The sequence below is a fragment of the Schistocerca gregaria genome, chromosome X (genome assembly GCF_023897955.1).
Source record: "Schistocerca gregaria isolate iqSchGreg1 chromosome X, iqSchGreg1.2, whole genome shotgun sequence".
NCBI lineage: Eukaryota > Metazoa > Arthropoda > Insecta > Orthoptera > Acrididae > Schistocerca > Schistocerca gregaria.
Window position 1 is genome coordinate 822081648 of NC_064931.1, and position 21270 is coordinate 822102917.

At 41.3% G+C, this 21270-nt stretch overlaps 1 protein-coding gene across 2 annotated transcripts in view; it reads right to left on the bottom strand.

Annotated features, from left to right (window-relative positions):
• LOC126299320 (isoleucine--tRNA ligase, cytoplasmic) overlaps positions 1 to 21270 on the bottom strand; it is a 173465-nt gene that overhangs the window by 13295 nt on the left and 138900 nt on the right. For both annotated transcript variants that reach the window (XM_049991146.1, XM_049991145.1), the window contains 2 exons: positions 20795 to 20900; positions 20544 to 20713 (listed from right to left, as the gene is read on the bottom strand). In XM_049991146.1, the coding sequence (XP_049847103.1) occupies positions 20544 to 20713; positions 20795 to 20900 (276 nt within the window). The remainder of the gene's footprint in view (positions 1 to 20543; positions 20714 to 20794; positions 20901 to 21270) is intronic.

Here is a 21270-nt window from a genome sequence, read left to right on the forward strand (position 1 = left end):
TTTGTCTTTCACGGAGGTTGAAATGTTTACACAAGTTTCTTACTTCTGCTTCTTCACTAGTGACATCCCAATTTTCTGGCCAAGTGGTAGTGTTCAAAACTGTAGCCAATTCTGGGATTTGAATTTTCTGATATTAAAAACTGGTTCCCCACACACCTGTCCAGGGACTCATAAAACTTCTACATCTACATTTATACTCCGCAAGCCACCCAACAGTGTGTGGCGGAGGGCACTTTACGTGCCACTGTCATTACCTCCCTTTTCTGTTCCAGTCACGTATGGTTCGCGGGAAGAACGACTGTCTGAAAGCCTCCGTGCGCGCTCTAATCTCTCTAATTTTACATTCGTTATCTCCTCGGGAGGTGTAAGTAGGGGGACGCAATATATTCGATGTCTCATCCAGAAACGCATCTTCTCGAAACCTGGTGAGCAAGCTACACCGCAACGCAGAGCGCTTCTCTTGCAGAGTCTGCGTTATCGGACTTCTATATAAGCGAGCGAGCGCCGCACAGCGGCTCATTCGCACTGCTGCTGCTGCACAGGCAACTGCATTGAATGCTGCAAAGATGCCGTACAGAAGATACCGTCGCCGTTCTAAACAGACAGTGTAAAAAACCATCGAGAACATTGAGTTTGCTACAACAGCTGGACACAAGAATAATCCTATACCAGTCAAGTCTGTCGCTGCTCAAGCCTTGCTGGATGGACCTTCTGTTTTCTGTGGTTGTCGTCGTAACTTTAGTTTAGATATTAATGATTCATTTGGTCATGGTAATGGCTGGTTTACTGTAGCCATAGTCCGTGGAGGTTCTGGAGTACCACATGTTCCTGGACTTGAAAGTTTTGTTGACAGAGACATTATTGCATTTCATACCTACCATATGGCCGAACTTGCTAATAAAGACTTTCGTAAACATCTCCGTAACGCTATCACGGTTACCAAATAACCCTGCGACGAAACGCGCCGCTCTTCTTTAGATCTTCTCTATCTTCTCCGTCAACCTGATTACGGATCCCACACTGATGAGCAATACTCAAGTATAGGCCGAATGAGTGTTTTGTAAGCCACCTCCTTTGTTGATGGACTACATTTTCTAAGGACTCTCCCAATGAATCTCAACCTGGTACCCGCCTTACCAACAATTAATTTTATATGATCATTCCACTTCAAATCGTTCCATACGCCTACTCCCAGATATTTTACAGCAGTAACTGCTACCAGTGTTTGTTCTGCTATCATATAATCATACAATAAAGGATCCTTCTTTCTATGTATTCGCAATACATTACATTTGTCTATGTTAAGGGTCAGTTGCCACTCCCTGCACCAAGTGCCTATCCGCTGCAGATCTTCCTGCATTTCACTACAATTTTCTAATGCTGCAACTTCTCTGTATACTACAGCATCATCCGCGAAAAGCCGCATGGAACTTCTGACACTATCTACTAGGTCATTTATATATATTGTGAAAAGCAATGGTCCCATAACACTCCCCTGTGGCACGCCAGAGGTTACTTTAACGTCTGTAGACGTCTCTCCATTGATAACAACATGCTGTGTTCTGTTTGCTAAAAACTCTTCAATCCAGCCACACAGCTAGGCTGATACTCCATAGGCTCTTACTTTGTTCATCAGGCGACAGTGCGGAACTGTATCGAACGCCTTCCGGAAGTCAAGGAAAATAGCATCTACCTGGGAGCCTGTATCTAAGATTTTCTGGCTCTCATGAACAAATAAAGCGAGTTGGGTCTCACACGATAGCTGTTTCCGGAATCCATGTTGATTCCTACAGAGTAGATTCTGGATTTGCAAAAACGACATGATACTCGAGCAAAAAACATGTTCTAAAATTCTTCAACAGATCGACGTCAGAGATATAGGTGTATAGTTTTGCGCATCTGCTCGACGACCCTTCTTGAAGACTGGGACTACCTGTGCTCTTTTCCAATTATTTGGAACCTTGCACTCCTCTAGAGACTTGCGGTACACGGTTGTTAGAAGGGGGCAAGTTCTTTCGCGTACTCTGTGTAGAATCGAATTGGTATCCCGTCAGGTCCAGTGGACTTTCCTCTGTCGAGTGATTTCAGTTGCTTTTCTATTCCTTGGACACTTATTTCGATGTTAGCCATTTTTTCATTTGTGCAAGGATTTAGAGAAGGAACTGCAGTGCGGTCTTCCTCTGTGAAACAGCTTTGGAAAAAGGTGTTTAGTATTTCAACTTTACACGTGTCATCCTCTGTTTCAATGCCATCATCATCCCGGAGTCTATGGATATGCTGTTTCGAGCCACTTACTGATTTAACATAAGACCAGAACTTCCTAGGATTTTCTGTCAAGTCGGTACATAGAATTTTACTTTCGAATTCACTGAACGCTTCACGCGTAGCCCTCCTTAAGCTAACTTTGACATCGTTTAGCTTCTGTTTGTCTGAGAGGTTTTGGCTGCGATTAAACTTGGAGTGAAGCTCTCTTTTCTTTCGCACTAGTTTCCTAACTTTGTTGTTGTACCACGGTGGGTTTTTCCCGTCCCTCACAGTTTTACTCGGCATGTACCTGTCTAAAACGCATTTTACAATTGCCTTAAACTTTTTCCATAAACACTCAACATTGTCAGTGTCGGAACAGAAATTTTTGTTTTGATCTGTTAGGTAGTCTGAAATCTGCCTTCTATTACGCTTGCTAAACAGATAAACCTTCCTCCCTTTGTTTTATATTCCTATTAACTTCCATATTTAGGGATGCTGCAACGGCCTTATGATAACTGATTCCCTGTTCTGCACATACAGAGTCGAAATGTTCGGGTCTGTTTGTTATCAGTAGGTCCAAGATGTTATCTCCATGAGTCGGTTCTCTGTTTCATTGCTCGAGGTATTTTCGGATAGTGTTACTCGATGCTCTGTCCCTACCACCCGTCCTAAACATCTGAGTGTCCCACTCTATATCTGGTAAATTGAAATCTCAACCTAAGATTATAACATGCTGAGAAAATTTATGTGAAATGTATTCCAAATTTTCTCTCAGTTGTTCTGCCACTAATGCTGCTGAGTCGGGAGGTCAGTAAAAGGAGCCAATTATTAACCTAGCTCGGTTGTTGAGTGTAACCTCCACCAATAATAATTCACAGGAACTATCCACTTTTACTTCATTACAGGATAAACTACTACTAACAGTGATGAACACTCCACCACCGGTTGCATGCAATCTATCCTTTCTAAACACCGTCTGTACCTTTGTAAAAATTTCGGCAGAATTTATCTCTGGTTTCAGCTAGCTTTCTGCATCTATAACGATTTCAGCTTCGGTGCTTTCTATCACCGCCCACGTCACACAACCCCTGCTACTCGTGTAGCCGTTTTTTGCGTGTAGTGGACTCCTGACCTATCCAGCGGAACCCAAAACCCCACCACCCTATGGCGCAAGTCGAGGAATCTGCAGCCCACACGGTCGCAGAACCGTCTCGGCCTCAGATTCAGACCCTCCACTCGGCTCTGTGCCAAAGTTCCGCAGTCAGTTCTGTCGACGATGCTGCAGATGATGAGCTCTGCTTTCATCCCGCTAGCAAGACTGGTAGTCTTCACCAAATCAGATAGCCGCCGGAAGCCAGAGAGGATTTCCACCGATTCATAGCGACACACATCATTGATGCCGACATGAGTGACCACCCGCAGATGGGTGCACCCTGTACCCTTCATGGCATCCGGAAGGACCCTTCCACATCTGGAATGACTCCCCCTGGTATGCACACTTCCCCTCTCTTGCTGCCATATCCCTAAGGGTCCCCATTACGCACCTGACGTTGGAGCTCCCAACTACCAGTAAGCCCACCCTCTGTGACCGCATGGATCTTGCAGACTGAGGGGCAACCTCTGGAACAGGACAAGCAGCCATGTCAGGCCGAAGATCAGTATCAGCCTGAGGCAGAGCCTGAAACCGGTTCGTCAGACAAACTGGAGAGGCCTTCCGTTCAGCCCTCCGGAATGTCTTTCGCCCGCCTGCCACACCTTGAGACGACCTCCCACTCTACCACAGGTGAGGGATCAGCCTCAATGCGGGCAGTATCCCGGGCAACCACAGTCTTAGTCCGATCGGGGGATGCGTGGGACGAGCTGGCCGTCCCCAACAAACCCCTATCCGAACCCCCAGAGTGATGCCCATTGGCAACAGCCTCAAGCTGTGTGACCAAAGCCAACGCTGCCTGAAGCTGGGAGCGAAGGGATGCCAACTCAGCCTGCATCCGAACACAACAGTTGCAGTCCCTCTCCATGCTAAAAACTGTTGTGCAAAGAACGTCTGAACTAATCTACAAAGAGAGCGCAAACAAATAGACACAAAATTTAAACGGTTATTAAAATACAAGATTGCGTAGTAAATGCAGTAATGCTGCTACTTGCGCACTGCTGTCACACTGCTCGGCGACGGAAGGAGACTACGCGATTTTACACTATTCAGGTACTAAAATGTGATGCTACAACTCTCAAATACTATAATGCGCCCGAAATTTATGAATTAAACAATGCAAGTACCAAAAAACGCAAAAAAATTAAGAATTACACTATGTAACAAATGAGTGAGCTAGGAGTATATGACTTGCTGCTGCAGCTGCTTATCCAACAGCGGCAGGGAGCACTTCACAGCATCAATGCAATTGCCTTTATTTCTTGCTCCTTTTTCAAGAGTCAAGCCTTTAACTATTAACAGTGCTGCTGCTTCCAAAGCTTCAATGTAGTATGGACCAGGTTTTTGCCTTTCTTTCAGAAAACACCGTAACTTGCTGGCGTATCTTCTTATGGGTTGAATAAACTCTTACGCCACTAGCTTGCAAGTCAACACTGAGGTCTGCCAACTTCTGAAGAGTATCACACATCAATGCAAGGTCTAATACAAAGCTGGCATGGGTTATGGGTTTAAGGGGATCTGGACATCATGGTCTGTAGTTGTAACTGGTATTTTGAAATTTAATAATTTAAAAATCTAACAGATATTGGAATAAAGCTTTAACCAAATAATTAGTATATTCTTACCTCTATATGAAAAAAAAAAAAAAAAAAAATTAGAAACTGTGGAATACATGGAGTGAATATTGATTTTTATCTTACATACTGAGTTACAAGTAATTTTTATTTTAGGTATACTGTACCTTCACGCTACTCAAAATAAAAAGCCAAAACTAATTTTATTTTTATAATTATTAACTTGTCGAAATAGTAAACCAAGAATATTTACCAATTTGTTCTTTTGTTTATTTTTAAACAAAGTTATTAAAATATTTAATACATTATTGAATAACAAGGTTCACTATTAGGCAACCATTATATTATTATTTATGCAAAATTTTATTTTCGTAGTTTTAATTTTGGATGAGATAATGATACCTAAGTATGAAAAAAATGTTGATTGTAGGAGACTGAAACTAAAGATTTGTATGTCATTTTCTTCTCAATGATAAAATGTCAAAACATTCAGCTCCATATTCTTGTTGATTCTGAGTGTCCTTTTCTTCATCTTTAGTTTTCTTTCTCTTCTTTCTTATCCTTGCCTGAAAACCCAACATGCCAACAAATACGGCTTTTGGCAAGTGTTTCCAAACACAACTAAAGCTTTCATTCAGATTCCGTGTTTTGCCACGTAAACATTTTTGCAGGAGTGTAGAATCTGAAAGATCTCTATATGTTGGCTTAAGTTCTACCACAACAGTTTCTGGAATGGGGTGTGCCTGTTTGTGTATTTGTCCATTTGCATCACATCTATTACATTTACACTATGAAGTATTTCCATTCGGGCACAGGTCATGCTGTGGATATTCATCAGAGGATATCCTGTGAAAAGAGTTGCCTAAATTGCTTTTCTCATATCACAGACACTTTCGCTGTTTCTCCCGATGGCTAGATCATAATATTCTGTGAAGTTTTCTATTTCTGATCTGGTGAGTCTGCATTGTCCATCAATTGCTTTGCTATCAGAGAATTTGTTTTCCTGCAATGTCCTTGCAGTGTTTTCTAAGTCTTGCCCCAATTTTCTTCTGCACATGTCGTAATACATTCCATTTTTTATTTTAATTTTAGTTTCACGATATGGTTTAGCAGCAGTAACATTATTGAAGCCTTTAGAGTCACCATCACCAAGACAGAGAGAGTACTGCACACCACATGTAGCAAGTGACCTACTAAAAACAGCAACTGCCCCCTTGCTTCCCATACCACCAATGAAACCTTCAAAGTTGTCACACTTGTGTTCATTTACCTTATTGGCAGTGTTCTGCCTGACATTCACAATCCAGCACCTTGTCTGTATCTACAGAGGTAAATGTGACAATTCCATTCAGTGATGTATGGCTTCTCTTTGGCCAGGAACCATACAATGCAGCAATATTATCAGTGGATTGACAATATATCTGGTTTCTTTTGCTGCCCTCTGCATAAATGCTTCACTGGTTTCTGTTAAGGCATTATAATACCTCTCAAATCTGACAGATGGAGGAGGGAGATCATCCATCATAGCACAAAATATCTGGGCTGCTTTTCTTCCATTCCCAATACACCTTATGGCATAAGTAAGGCAAATATTCACTTCACTACATTTTGTGCATGTTAAACGATATGTCATTGTAAATTTTGTTACTTTACACACTTGACATTCCACTACAATTTTGCTGGCTACGCCTCTTTTCTTACTTATGTCTTCACGAAATGTATGGAATCTCTCACTGTAACAGTATTTACATTTAGCAACAGACAAAAGCAATTCTGAAAGCTTGCACTTACTAATTAAAATATAACCATTATTTTCACTATTTACAACACCAACATCTTGTTCATTTTTAGTAAGATGCTTTGACTTGCATTCTGAAGCACTGCCTGGTGAACTTTTAGACCTAACCATACTTCATGCAGCATAACAACTTCTTCATTTTTACTCTTTCTGACAACAGGCATTCCATAAAATTTGACTTATTAAACTTCATTTTTGGCTTTTTACAGTGTAAAATGGTTGAAATACGCAATCACAACAACAAGTTTACAACATCAATACACATGAAAAGCAGAAGTGAACTCATGTAATCTACTTGTATTGTGGAGTGGATATGGTGTTATGGGCGCTGAACAGTGTAGTCTTTAGCGCCAAAACGGAAACAACAATGGACGAGTGTCACTAAAATGCAGCAAGTGCAAAAATAGGACTAAAATTAAAGGTGAAAGGCTACGTAGGCAGTTTACACATCAACAGTCTACTTGTATTGACAGAGATCGATTGTAATAAATGCCTTATCATAGCACAGTTGATACATTCTTCAAGGATATTATACAAATGAGTTACTATGGAAACAGCAGCACCAAAACTAAATAACGAGACACTAGGCAAGGTTTTGTGTTTAATAGTAGTGTGACAGCTAGGCATTCAAATGGCCCATATGGTTTAGAAAGGCATTTAAACATGAAAATGATGAGGTGCTATACATAAAGTATATATTTTTAGAAGCAGGAAAAAATCACAGAATTTAATTAAATTAAAAAATACATTTTTCGGCCCTCATGACGTCCAGGTCCCCATAAGGAGTCCTCCATACAGGACTATCAGTTTTGTCTCTTTTGGGACCATTTTTGTCACTTATGAAATGTGTCACTAAAACTTCAAAATTTTCCAACACAGCTGAGACTGCTCTATACCTAGAAGCAACCCATCTTGTATCTTAAATCCCCCTCCTCCCCCCCCCCCTTTTTTTTTTTGACTACAGTTTCAAGTTCCTCTGCATGAACTTTCAATTCACTGGCATTTTTACGCAACTGGTGATAAACTGTATACAGTTTATCAAGGAAAGATTTAAAGTGGTTTACATATGAGGGGAAATCTTTACTCACAACATCAGCTATAGAAGCCCTAGCCTGTAAGAACAAAAACTGGGAAATTTTTGCTTTATTAAAGCAATTACACCTTTCTTCTTTTCGGTCATTACTGCATCCCCATCAGCTGAGACTGCAACAAGATTCTGTTTCGGAAACTCATAATTGAACCATAGCGATTGAGAAACATAGCAATATTTTTTCTTAAACAGTCTACAAATGTGGGGAACACACGCTACCACATTCTCCACAGCAGAGACGGGGAGGGGGGGGGGTGGAGTGGGAGGGAGGGAGAGTAGTCACAATCTAGCTGCTGTACCCCATTAGAAACAGTACTCTAATGTTCTTAAAGCACTATTAGGTCAGTGCAGTTTCTGTACATCACAAAAACCACGTTGCATAGTAGCAGCAATATGTGGATTTGCACTGTCCTGTTAAAAAAAGCACATCACCTCCTAGCCAATATGGCAGTAGTATGGTGATAACCTGTGGAAAGTAGCAGGCACTGCTTATTTTACCCTGCAAAAACATAAAATGTGACTGCGAGTTTTAACTGATGTCACTGCTGTGTGTGTGTGTGTGTGTGTGTGTGTGTGGGAGGGGGAGGAATGCCATCAGATAAAACTCTCAGTCACATCTGATGTTTCTGCAGGGTAAAATAAGCAGAGAAGCAGTGCCCGCTACTTTACACAGGTTTCTACCACCATACTACTACCATACTGGCTGGGAAGTGATGTGCTTTTTTTTTTTTTTTTTTTTTTTTTTTTTTTTTTTTTTTTTTTTTTTAGCAGGACAGTGCAAATCCACATATTGCTGCTATAATGCAACGTGGTATTTGTAATGTACAGAAACTGCGCTGACCAGCAGGGTCACTAGATCTATCTCTCTATCCCCCCCCCCCCCCCCCCCCCCCCACACACACAGAATGAAGCCTGGAGTGGGACTGCTACTGTACACATGGATATACATCACTTGTATACAGATAGGACCTACTTCCCTCACTGAAGACAACAAAGCACCATTCCACTCTCCAGTAAATTCTTTCACAAATCAAGAGTACCTGTGCTTGTCAGTGGTGGCCTGGCTAGATGCACATGTGATCTTCGTACTGCTGCAGACAGACTGTCCCCAATGGCCTTTAGCAACAGCAGGTGCAACATGAGCCCAGATTTCTTCTCTGGATGACTTTCAGTGAGCCAGTTTCACTCGCACAACACATAAATTTTGACATTCATCCGTACTATGCGGATGACCAGTAACTTGTCTATGGGTGTGGCAATGTTCCTCAGGCCAATGCTGTCAGAACTTGGTTGCACCCAATAATTAATGTTGCAAACAATGTTTGCCTCTAAATTCAGCACAGTTACTGCCTGCAGAATCAAAACAGAGGGCAGACAGGTCTCCTGAGTGTCATCTGATCACTGACAACTTCAACAAATGAATCACAGACACTACACAACCGTTCAATATGTACGATGACAAAAGTCATGGGATAGCGATATGCACATACACAGACGGTGCTAGTATCGTGTACACAATGTATAAAAGGGCAGCGCATTGGTGGGCTTGTCATTTGTATTCAGGTGAGTCCTGTAAAAACGTTTCTCATGTGATTATGGCCACATGAATGCAGACTGGTGGTTGGAGCTAGACACATCAGACATTCCATTTTGGAAATCGTTAGGGGATTCTATATTCCAAAATCCACAGTGTCAAGAGTGTGCTGAGAATGCCAAATTTCAGGCATTACCTCTCACAATGGAAAACACAGTGGTCAACAGCCTTCACTTAATGACAGAGCAGAGGGCACTGCATAGAGTTGTTAGTGCTAATAGGCAAGCAACACTGCGTGAGATAACCACAGAAATCAATGTGGGATGTATCACAAACATATCTAATAGACAGTGGTGAAATTAGGCAATAATGGGATATTGCAGTAGACGACCAGTGCGAGGGTCTCTGTTAATAGTACATCGCGTGCAGCATCTCTCCTGGACTCGTGACAGTATTGGTTGGACACTAGATGACTAGAAAATTGTGGCTTTGTCTGTTGTGTCTTAGTTTAGTTGGTAAGAACTGCTGGTAGGGTTTGAGTGTGGTGCAGACCCCATGAAGCCCTGGACCCAAGTTGTCAACAAGGTACTGTGCAAGCTCCTGGTGGCTCCATAATGGTGTAGGCTGTGTTTACATAGAATGGACTGGGTCATCTGGTCCAACTGAACCGATCATTGTCTGAAAACGATTATGTTTGGCTACTTGAAGACCATCTGCAGCCATTCATGGCCTGCATGTTCCCAAACAATAATGTCATTTCACTGGACGACAATTGCTTGTGACTGGTTTGAAGAACATTCTGGACAGTTCGACCGAATGATTTGGCCACCCAGATTTCCTTACATAAGTCCCATTGAACATTTATGGAACATTATACAGAGGCCAGTTTATGAACAACATCCCGCACCAGCAACACTTTCACAATTATGGATGGCTTTAGAGGCAGCATAGCTCAGTATTTCTGCCAAGGATTTCCAATGACTTTTTGAGTCCATGCCATGTCGAGCTGCTGCACTATATCGAGCAAAATGCCGCCCATCGCGATATTAGGAGGTATCCCATGACATTTGCCACCTCTGTGTATTATACCCTGGTGACACTGAACCTAATTTCTGAGCGTGTTGCCTTTTTTCAGGGAGAGTATTTTCTTTAATGTCATTTCTTGTTAACAATATCAGCTTCTTCCTAAGAATTAGCAGTTTTCACTCAGTTAACACTAGGCAGAAATCCTAGCTGCATTCAGATCACACCTTTCTTGGGCAGAAAGGCACGCTGTTTTCTGCTGCACCCATTTTCAATAAGCTACCACAAGAATAAAAAAAAATCAGCAGTAATCCTGACTTTTCAAGTCTAAACTGCAGAATTTCCTCATGGCTTATTCCTATTCTGTCGGGGAGTTCCTAGGAAAACATTAAGCAAATACCTGTGTTATATTGTTCATGATTTATTTTTATTTATTTACACATCAAGCTCCGTAGGACCAAATTGAGGAGCAAATCGCCAAGGTCATGGAACATGTCAGTACATGAAATTACAACAGAAAAGTAATAACGGATAAAAATAAATGTTTATGAACCTGGGGAAAAAAAAAATCTGTCCATAAGTTTAAGTATACACAATCAACTATACAATAAGAATCAGCTTAATTTTTCAAGGGACTCCGACAGAATAGAAGGAGTGACCCATGAGGAAACTCTTCAGTTTCAATTTGAAAGCGCGTGGATTACTGTTAAGATTTTTGAATTTGAGTTGTAGCTTATCGAAAATGGATGCAGCAGTATACTGCACACCTTTTTGTACAAGAGTTAAGTAAGTCCGATCCAAATGCAGGTTTGATTTCTGCTGAGTATTAACCGAGTGAAAGTTGCTTATTCTTGGGAATACACTAATACTATTAACAACAAATGACAGTAAGGAATATATATATTGAGAGGTCAATGTCAAAATACCCAGACTCGTGAACAGGGGTCAACAAGAAGTTCGTGAACTTACACCACTTATTGCCCAAACCGCCCGCTTCTGAGCCAAAAATATCCTTTTCGAATGGAAAGAGTTACCCCCAAATATAATACCATACGATGATGATGATGATGATGATGATGATGAGGTCCCATACTCCGAGGAGTGTAGGAAACGACGCAGGAAACCCGCACCGCCATACTAGGCAAGGTACTAGCGGAGGCAGTTTGCCATTGCCTTCCTCCGACCGTAATGGAGATGTATGATGATGATGAAAACGACACAACACCCAGTCAACTCGAGGCAGGGAAAATCCCTGACTCCACCGGGAATCGAACCCGGGACTCCGTGCGCAAGAACACTATCTCAAGACCACGAGCTTCAAACACCATAAACGAATAAAAATAAGGAACGTAGACTAATTTTCGTGTTGAACGGTCACTCACTTCTGATTCTATTTGAATAGTAAAAATGGCAGTATTAAGTCTTTGAACAAGATCCTGAATGTGGGCTTCCCACGACAGCTTAGTATCTATCTGAACACCTAGAAATTTGAACTGTTCAGTTTCACTAATCTTAGTCTGTTCTGTGAAATTAAAAGGTCAGGTTTTGTTGAATTGTGTGTTAGAAACTGTAAAACCTGAGTCTTACCATGATTTAACGTTAGTTTATTTTCTAGGAGCCATGAACTTAGGTCATGTACTGCACTATTTGAAACCGAGCCAATGTTGCACACATCATCCTTTACTACCAAGCTAGTGTCATCAGCAAAGAGAAATATTTTAGAGTTACCCGTAATACTATAAGGCATATCATTTATATAAATAAGGAACAGGGGTGGCCCCAACACTGATCCCTGGGGCATCCTCCACTTAACAGTACCCCACTCAGACTCCACATCACAGCCGTTATCAACATTGTGAATAATGACCTTTTGCTGCCTGTTGCCAATGTAAGAGGTGAACCAATTGTGAGCTACTCCCCATATGTCGTAACGGTCCAACTTCTGGAGCAATATTTTGTGATCAACACAATCAAATGCCTTAGTTAAATCAAAAAATATGCCTAGCGTTTGAAACCTTTTGTTTAGCCCATCCAGTACTTCACAGAGAAAAGAGAATATAGCATTTTCAGATGTTAAACGACTTCTAAAGCCGAACTGTACATTTGATAGCAAATCGTGTGATATTATTAATTATGCTTACGTACACAGCTTTTTCAATAACTTTTGCAAACACTGATGGTATAGAAATAGGTCTAAAATTATCTACATTATCCCTTTCGTGCTTTTTATAAAGCGGCTTTAACATTGAGTGCTTTAATCATTGATGAAACTGACCATTTCTGAACGAAAAATTACAAATATGGCTAAATACAAGACTAACACGTGCAGCACAGTACTTTAATATTCTGATTCTGTTAGGCACTCCATCAAAACCATGAGATTTCTTAGTCTTCAGTGATTTAATTACTGACTCAATCTCCCTCTTGTCTGTATCACAGAGGAGTATTTCAGACATCAATCTCAGGAAGGCATTTGCCAAGAAAGTTATCTGATTCCTTGTAGAAACTAAATTTTTATTTAATTCGCCAGCACTGATCAGAAAATGATTGTTAAATATGGTACATATATCTGATTTATCCGTAACAAAAATATTTTTACTGCAAACTGACTTTATATCGTTGACCTTGTGCTGCTGACCAAACACTTCCCTCACAACTGACCATATGGTTTTAATTTTATCCTGTGAATTGGCTATTCTATATGCATACCACATACTCTTTGCCTTCCTAATAACATTTTAAGCACCTTACAATACTGTTTATAATGGGCTACTGTAGCTTGACTGTGACTACTTCTAACATTTTAATACAATTCCACATTGTTCTACATGGTATCCTCACACCACAAGTCAGCCACCCAGGCTGGCTCTTACTGCTAGTACCCCCGTTTAGAATGTTCTAATAGAAAGCAACTCTCAAAGAGCATGAGAAATGTGTTAAGGAAACCATTGTATTTGTCATCTATGTTATTGGCACTATAAACATCCTGCCGCTCTTGTTCCTTGACAAGGTTTAAAAAACTCTATTGCTGTTGGATTAACTTTCCTACATAGTTTGTAATTAAATGTGACCTTTTTTTTAGTACTAAAGCCTTTTAGTGTTAAAATTTGTGCACCATGTTCTGAAAGGCCATTCACCCTTTTACTAAAAGAATGCCCATCTAGTAATGAATAATGAATAAAAATATTGTCTATGGCTGTGCTACGGTTCCCCTGCACCCTGGTTTGAAAAAAAAAAACACAGTCTGCATCAGATCATATGAATTTAGGAGATCTACCAACATCCTTTTTCTTGCGCCATTATATACAAAATTAATATTGAAGCCACCACATGTAACTAATTTCTTGTGCATCCTACAAAGTGAATCCAGAACCCTCTCTAGCTTGAGCAGAAATGCTCTGAAGTCAAGAGTTAGGGGACCTATAAACAACAACAATTAGAAGTTTAGTTTCACTAAATTCAACTGCCCCTGCACAACATTCAAGTATGTGTTCAGTGCAGTGTCGTGATACCTCTATGGAGTAAAATGGAATACTGTTTTTTTACATGCATAGCCACTCCCCCATCCTGCAAGGAACTCCTTGATGTCAATATATACTCAGCAGATTATCTGTATAGGATTCATGTATGTTTTATTTGATCTATTATTAACTTTTCTGATGTTAATTTCATGTACTGACCTGTTCCATGACTATGGAGATTTGCTCATCAATTTGGTCCTACAGACATAGGTGTGTAAAACAAAAATAAAAAATGAATGATGCAATACTTATCACTCTTGTGAAAAATTTTGAGGATTTGTTTTAACTTAAAACAGCCCAAATACATTGATTACCAACAAAGAGACAGCAACGAAGATGAAGCACGTTGTAGTACATGGTATTCAAAATATACTGTTGGCTTCAACCTTTGTACAAGATAATTCCGAATTACAGCAAGAAATTAATACTTTTTAAATGAATATTATACCAGTGTTGTTTGTGTTTACATTCAAAATAATGATGAATTTAGTAATACTGCCACTACTCCAGGAAAATAAATATCGCTACTACTTCAGGAAAATTAAGTTAATTATTAACAATTCGCAGCAGCTGTTCTTCAGGAATATTTGGAAAGTAAAGAAGAATAAGAGACAAAACAGAAAATGACTGAGGATTAGCGAACAAATCTTTGTCAGTATGGTACAAATGACCGACTAAAATGTTCTTATTGTGGGACCAAACTGAAATCAAAGGGAAGGTATTTAACACGTTAACTGCAACAGAAGTACGGATCACCAGAAACTATTTTCCATAGGAGCAGTTGTATCAGAAGCTACCTGTTACTGAGTTATATAAAAAACAATTAAACTTCTAATATGGTATTGCCTGTTAAAGCAAAATATAATGTTATGTTTAAATGTGTGAACCCTAAAGTAAGTGATAGTGCCTCCTTTGGTAAAGCAGCTTTTCTGAATTGTATATTCTGTATGGTTTGATCATGCAAGCATAAGTCAAACAATGACACAAGCTCCACATGTTATTCAAACTACTTTTCTGAAAAAATACTGTCTTCCATCAAATCACAAATACAGTATGAAACATTCCACAATCATATTTTTTGATACGGATGTTGTGCATGAAAAATCTCTTATCTTTTCTTCTTCTTTTCCTGTTTATCTAGGAGTACGCACAAAAATAATCTGACCCCTCTCACTTAGTACTGTACCAGAAGATGAATTGTCACATTCAGCTTAAAACTGGACACTGAGAGAACACAATGCAAATACTTTCTTTCTGCACTGTTGATACTGGTTAGTAATAAATACACCCCCTCAAATAATATACCTATGCAGCACATGTGAACTGCCCCTGTGAACACTTTATATTGAGAGCTTGGATAAGCAGAATCCTCTTCCTAACATCCACCACTGAAGTCAAAACATACTTTATGGTGACTAATTCCCTACTGTACACCATCAGATTATGATTATCCCAAGATGTCACTTCTCTAATTGTCTGCTCCAGGCAAATTTCAGGTAAGAAATTTAATACAATATTACATAATAAATATGTTCAAAAGGCCCAAGCAACTATTTGTTCGTAATACTATGAGTGCATCATTGTCACTCATAAGTAAGGCAAATTCTGGGGCAATTATCTGATATCATATTGACTACTACTCTCTCTGTGTTGTATACTGCACATACCTGGTCATCAAGCCTATGGAGTAGTTTTCTCTAATCTATAAATCTGCATGGGCATGTTGTGTTCTCTGTTACCTGGGTAGCTTGCTTGACCTGTTCATAACCTTACACTACAGGTTAAGAAAACTTCATCTGAGGTCACTACAGAACCACATTGCTTCTGGTTAAAGTCCTCCACCAGCCTCCAAATCAGAGGACAGTGTGTGGTTCTGGGGACAATACTGCAAAAGAGGCTAATGGTGTACACCACTCCAGCCAGGCACCAACAGGAACCAAGTGTTGTGTCTACACTCAAGTGCTGACTTCACTGTAGTAAAGCGAATCCAACTAGTGTGCTCAGCAGCTCCTGGCAGAGTCACCACCAAATTTTTGCACAAAACTAGAAAAGATAACAAGTGCACAGTGGACTTTCTTCTCTATATGACAGCTATTTAATTGGAAGAGCTCCATTATCTACATATGTTGGAGCTGCCAATAACTTGCACAATCATCCTCTGTGCTTTAGGAAAATTTACATCAGTCCCAACAAACAAGGTATTTCATGCTGTCTAAGACATACTTTCATCAACAGCTCATACCAGTTAAAACAGATGGCTACAACCATGTGGCAACTACCCACATTCTCCTTCCACACAGAAATCTCAGATCCCACTATTCATCTCTCAGATGAGGATGGAACTGGTAGGTCAAAGCACAGAGGCACACAGAATAGAAGCTTAGCAACACAGCCTTCGTAAGTCAACCACATGGACAAGTTTATAGTTTGGCATCTTGAAGCCAACAGTGTGGCAAATTATTGATAAGAGATTTAAAAGTAAGCCCTAGAAAGCTGATGTGCATTAGAAGCTTATTGGAGTGGACAAAGATGCAAGTCTTAATTCCTACTTTGAAATAGAATGAAGGGATGAAATGGAGTTTTGCAAAGATATTGGCCATGTTATTTAAGGTGGACATAGGTTACAAAACTTTTGTGAGCACTTTTATTTCAGTTCTATAAAACTTTGATATATTACATACTTCTTTTCTTACTAATTATTTAAATAGTTTCACAGACACATGAATAACCCCGAATAATCATATGACTGATAGAACATGGACGGGGATGGAAATCAGCCATGTTGCTTTCAAGGAAACCATCTTGGCACAGGCTGCAATTGGTTTAAAGAAACCATACATTGAGAATTGGAACTGATCTGAAGAACTAGCAACAAGATACGAAAATGAGCTTATTTGCTTAACTCTCAGCTTTTCAGTGTTGAAATTGCACAACTGTGACACTACAGGCACAACAAAGCAACACATATAAAATACAAACAACAAAGAAAGAAAATCACATGAGGTTTCATGTCCATTTCATGAAGATTAATTCTAACAAAACATTCAAAAAACATAACTGCAGCTACATAGTATACACTGAACACAAGGCACTGTGCCCAGGCAAAAATTACGAAGCTGATGCATGGCAACATCAGCACCAGTGCTTGCTTTCAGAGGCATTTGGAGTTAATTATGGAATTTCTGTATCCTATTTTCATGGCATTCTCAATCAAGTTACCAGCAATCTGCTATTGATCATCATTCCAAAATAATTTTAACTTTAGGAAGCCCTTTGTCAATAACTATTATACAGTGTTGGTGCAAAAAGTGCCCTCCAGTGACTTAGCTTTTAATTACAACGGTTTCTTCAACAATAGTGGATTTGTGTCTTATGGAAACTATTTTCATTGGGAACTGTATAGTTGTAAATTTAGTTAAGCTTGAGCAATTATGCAAGAAATACACTCCTGGAAATTGAAATAAGAACACCGTGAATTCATTGTCCCAGGAAGGGGAAACTTTATTGACACATTCCTGGGGTCAGATACATCACATGATCACACTGACAGAACCACAGGCACATAGACACAGGCAACAGAGCATGCACAATGTCGGCACTAGTACAGTGTATATCCACCTTTCGCAGCAATGCACGCTGCTATTCTCCCATGGAGACGATCGTAGAGATGCTGGATGTAGTCCTGTGGAACGCCTTGCCATGCCATTTCCACCTGGCGCCTCAGTTGGACCAGCGTTCGTGCTGGACGTGCAGACCGCGTGAGACGACGCTTCATCCAGTCCCAAACATGCTCAATGGGGGACAGATCCGGAGATCTTGCTGGCCAGGGTAGTTGACTTACACCTTCTAGAGCACGTTGGGTGGCACGGGATACATGCGGACGTGCACTGTCCTGTTGGAACAGCAAGTTCCCTTGCCGGTCTAGGAATGGTAGAACGACGGGTTCGATGATGGTTTAGATGTACCGTGCAGTATTCAGTGTCCCCTCGACGATCACCAGAGGTGTACGGCCAGTGTAGGAGATCGCTCCCCACACTATGATGCCGGCTGTTGGCCCTGTGTGCCTTTGTCGTATGCAGTCCTGATTGTGGCGCTCACCTGCACGGCGCCAAACACGCATACGACCATCATTGGCATCAAGGCAGAAGCGACTCCCATCGCTGAATACGACCCGTCTCCATTCGTCCCTCCATTCACGCCTATCGCGACACCACTGGAGGCGGGCTGCACGATGTTGGGGCGTGAGCGGAAGACGGCCTAACGGTGTGCGGGACTGTAGCCCAGCTTCATGGAGACGGTTGCGAATAGTCCTCGCCGATACCCCAGGAGCACCAGTGTGCCTAATTTGCTGGGAAGTGGCGGTGCGGTCCCCTACGGCACTGCGTAGGATCCTACGGTCTTGGCGTGCATTCGTGCGTCGCTGCGGTCCGGTCCCAGGTCGACGGGCACGTGCACCTTCCGCCGACCACTGGCGATAACATCGATGTACTGTGGAGACCTCACGCCCCACGTGTTGAGCAATTCGGCGGTACGTCCACCCGGCCTCCCGCATGCCCACTATACGCCCTCGCTCAAAGTCCGTCAACTGCACATATGGTTCACGTCCACGCTGTCGCGGCATGCTACCAGTGTTAAAGACTGCGATGGAGCTCCGTATGCCACGGCAAACTGGCTGACACTGACGGCGGCGGTGGACAAATGCTGCGCAGCTAGCGCCATTCGACGGCCAACACCGCGGTTCCTGGGGTGTCCGCTGTGCCGTGCGTGTGATCATTGCTTGTACAGCCCTCTCGCAGTGTCCGGAGCAAGTATGGTGGGTCTGACACACCGGTGTCAATGTGTTCTTTTTTCCATTTCCAGGAGTGTATATAGCTGCAAGTTCTCTTGTCAGTTGCCCAAATAAACACTGAATGTATATCTCAGTGAAGTCATCTTTCCAATACCGGGTGATTCTAAAGTCACTATACATTTCAGTGATATAGTAATGGAATCTTTGTTTCTTGCAGGTACTATAGCAGAATGCTAATCAAAGAAGAACAAATCACTGTTGTTTCTTCTCGTCTTCGTGGAATGACGTATGAACAGGTGCAGACAGACATTGCCCGTCGATTCTGGAAAACAGGCCCCATCAGGCTTGCTATCAAGACCCTGTCAATAAATTCCAGTGTACTGATAGTGTTGCAGATGAAGAACATCCAGGGAGGGCGGCCATAATACCAGACACCATGCAAAGTGTGCAGGATGTGATCACACGTAGCCCTTCCGCATCTACCAGGAGACTTAGTAGGGAGCTTGGTATTCCTCAAACCGCTGTATGGAGAGTTCTTCGTTACAAGCTGCACAAACATGCCTACCATATCCAGGTCGTACACAAGCTTGAAGCGGAGGACTACGCAGCCAGATAAGCCATGTGTCATGACCTGCTACAAGTTGTGGAAAATGATAATTTGATGCAAAATGTCTTGTTCAGTGATGAAGCTACATTTCATACCTGTGGACATGTGAACAGACACAACTACAGGATCTGGGCAGACAAACAACCGAGCGTGCTGCAGGAGAGGCAACAGGACACAGCAAAAGTGAATGTGTGGTTAGGGATAACGAGGTGAACAGTGTACAGGGGCCCCCTCCTTCACAGAACAAACCGTTACTGGAACCACATACCTAGATATACTGGAACAGTTTTTGGAGCCCCTGATGGGATTATGGCTACTGTTGTTTTTCAACAGGATGGTGCACCACCTCATTTTGCCCTCATTGTTCGGGATTATCCCGGCAGATGGATTTGTCATGCCTCTGAACGGATGTGGGCACCCTGCTCTCCTGACTTGACACCCTTAGACTTTTTGCATGGGGGTTTATCAAGTCTAAGGTATACCAGGCGAAGATCCGCAGCACTGAAAACTTAACACAGCAGATTCGAGCCCCAGCTGCTGAGATTACACTAGATATGCTTGGGCAGGTTTTTCGGTCTACAGTCGAGCACTGGGGGGCGTGCCTAGACATGCAATGTGGTCACATGTGAAATGCACTGATATTATGTCCTATTGTAACATAAGTTACAGTGCCATTGCATATTGGTTAATAAAATTTGTTTAAGTAAAAAGTTTATAGTGACTTTAGAATCACCCTGTACATTTTACACTTAAAACTGTAACCATGGATGTAAGGCCACACTAGCATATACATTATCCAGTCACATTATGATCACTGCCTATGTTCGATGGGACCACCTCATTGAGTTTTTTGCGCTGTGGATCCTCAACTGAGAAACCTAGTGCAGTTGGCAACGGCACTGACGTCGGTAGGGCTCCACATCTCTGTCAGTTCCTTCCATAACCCTGTTAACGGTCTTCCTGCATGTCCACACTGCAAAAGGTGGTTATTCAGGTTTTTTAACAGGTGGTCAGATTAATGTTACTGGATCATGTATGAATGCACTGTAATTTGCTCATTGGTTTCAGGTCTCAAATTTCCACACTAAACAATGTTTCCATCCTCCACAACTGAGAGCTATGTACAAGTTATTTAGTTGACCACATTCACATACGCTGCTTTCACTTGTGTGTGATGCAGCATAACACTAACATTTGAAGGATACTTTACCGTACAGATATATCTTCTTTCAGAAAATTAGCAGTATTAGCTTTTCCTCCTGGTTGATTAATCAACAGTGTCCTCGTATGTAATTCTGTGAGATCATTCACACAGTCCAGATCACCGACACCAGGCAAATGTAACTTGAATTCGTCATCCAGAGAGAACAGTACTTTTACCTGCAAGACACTATGAATGGTTATTCTCAGTTCATAGTAAACAGGGTGTAAATAAACAATGTTTTCAACATACAGTCATACCTGTTGAACAATTTCATGAAATGAGATGAGTTTTCCAACAGGATTCTCAAGCAACACTGTGCCATACTTCGTCGGTCCATCTGTATTCAGAATCACATTTGTATACCTAGAAATTTAGTGCAATTGTATGAACACTTCTGAGGTTGTTATAGTAAGAACTATATGTAAAAATAAATACAAATAGACTTGAGAATCAGGGAGAGTTGATGTGAACACGGAGATGCAGCTTCATATAGACCGACAAATCTACAAAGAACAGTATTTTCTTTTTAAATTACATTAGTCTTCTATATGTAATGTGAAATGTGCACAGTGTTCCATGGCCCAGTGAAACCCTGTAATTGTTTATAGGTAATGGCTTAAAGCAGTACACTACTCCAAATTAGCTACCTTGTTGTTGCAGTTTATTTGATACTACCATTTATGCATAATTGTATTAAGGATTTCCCCAGTCTCTCAGGTGTGCTCAGATTACT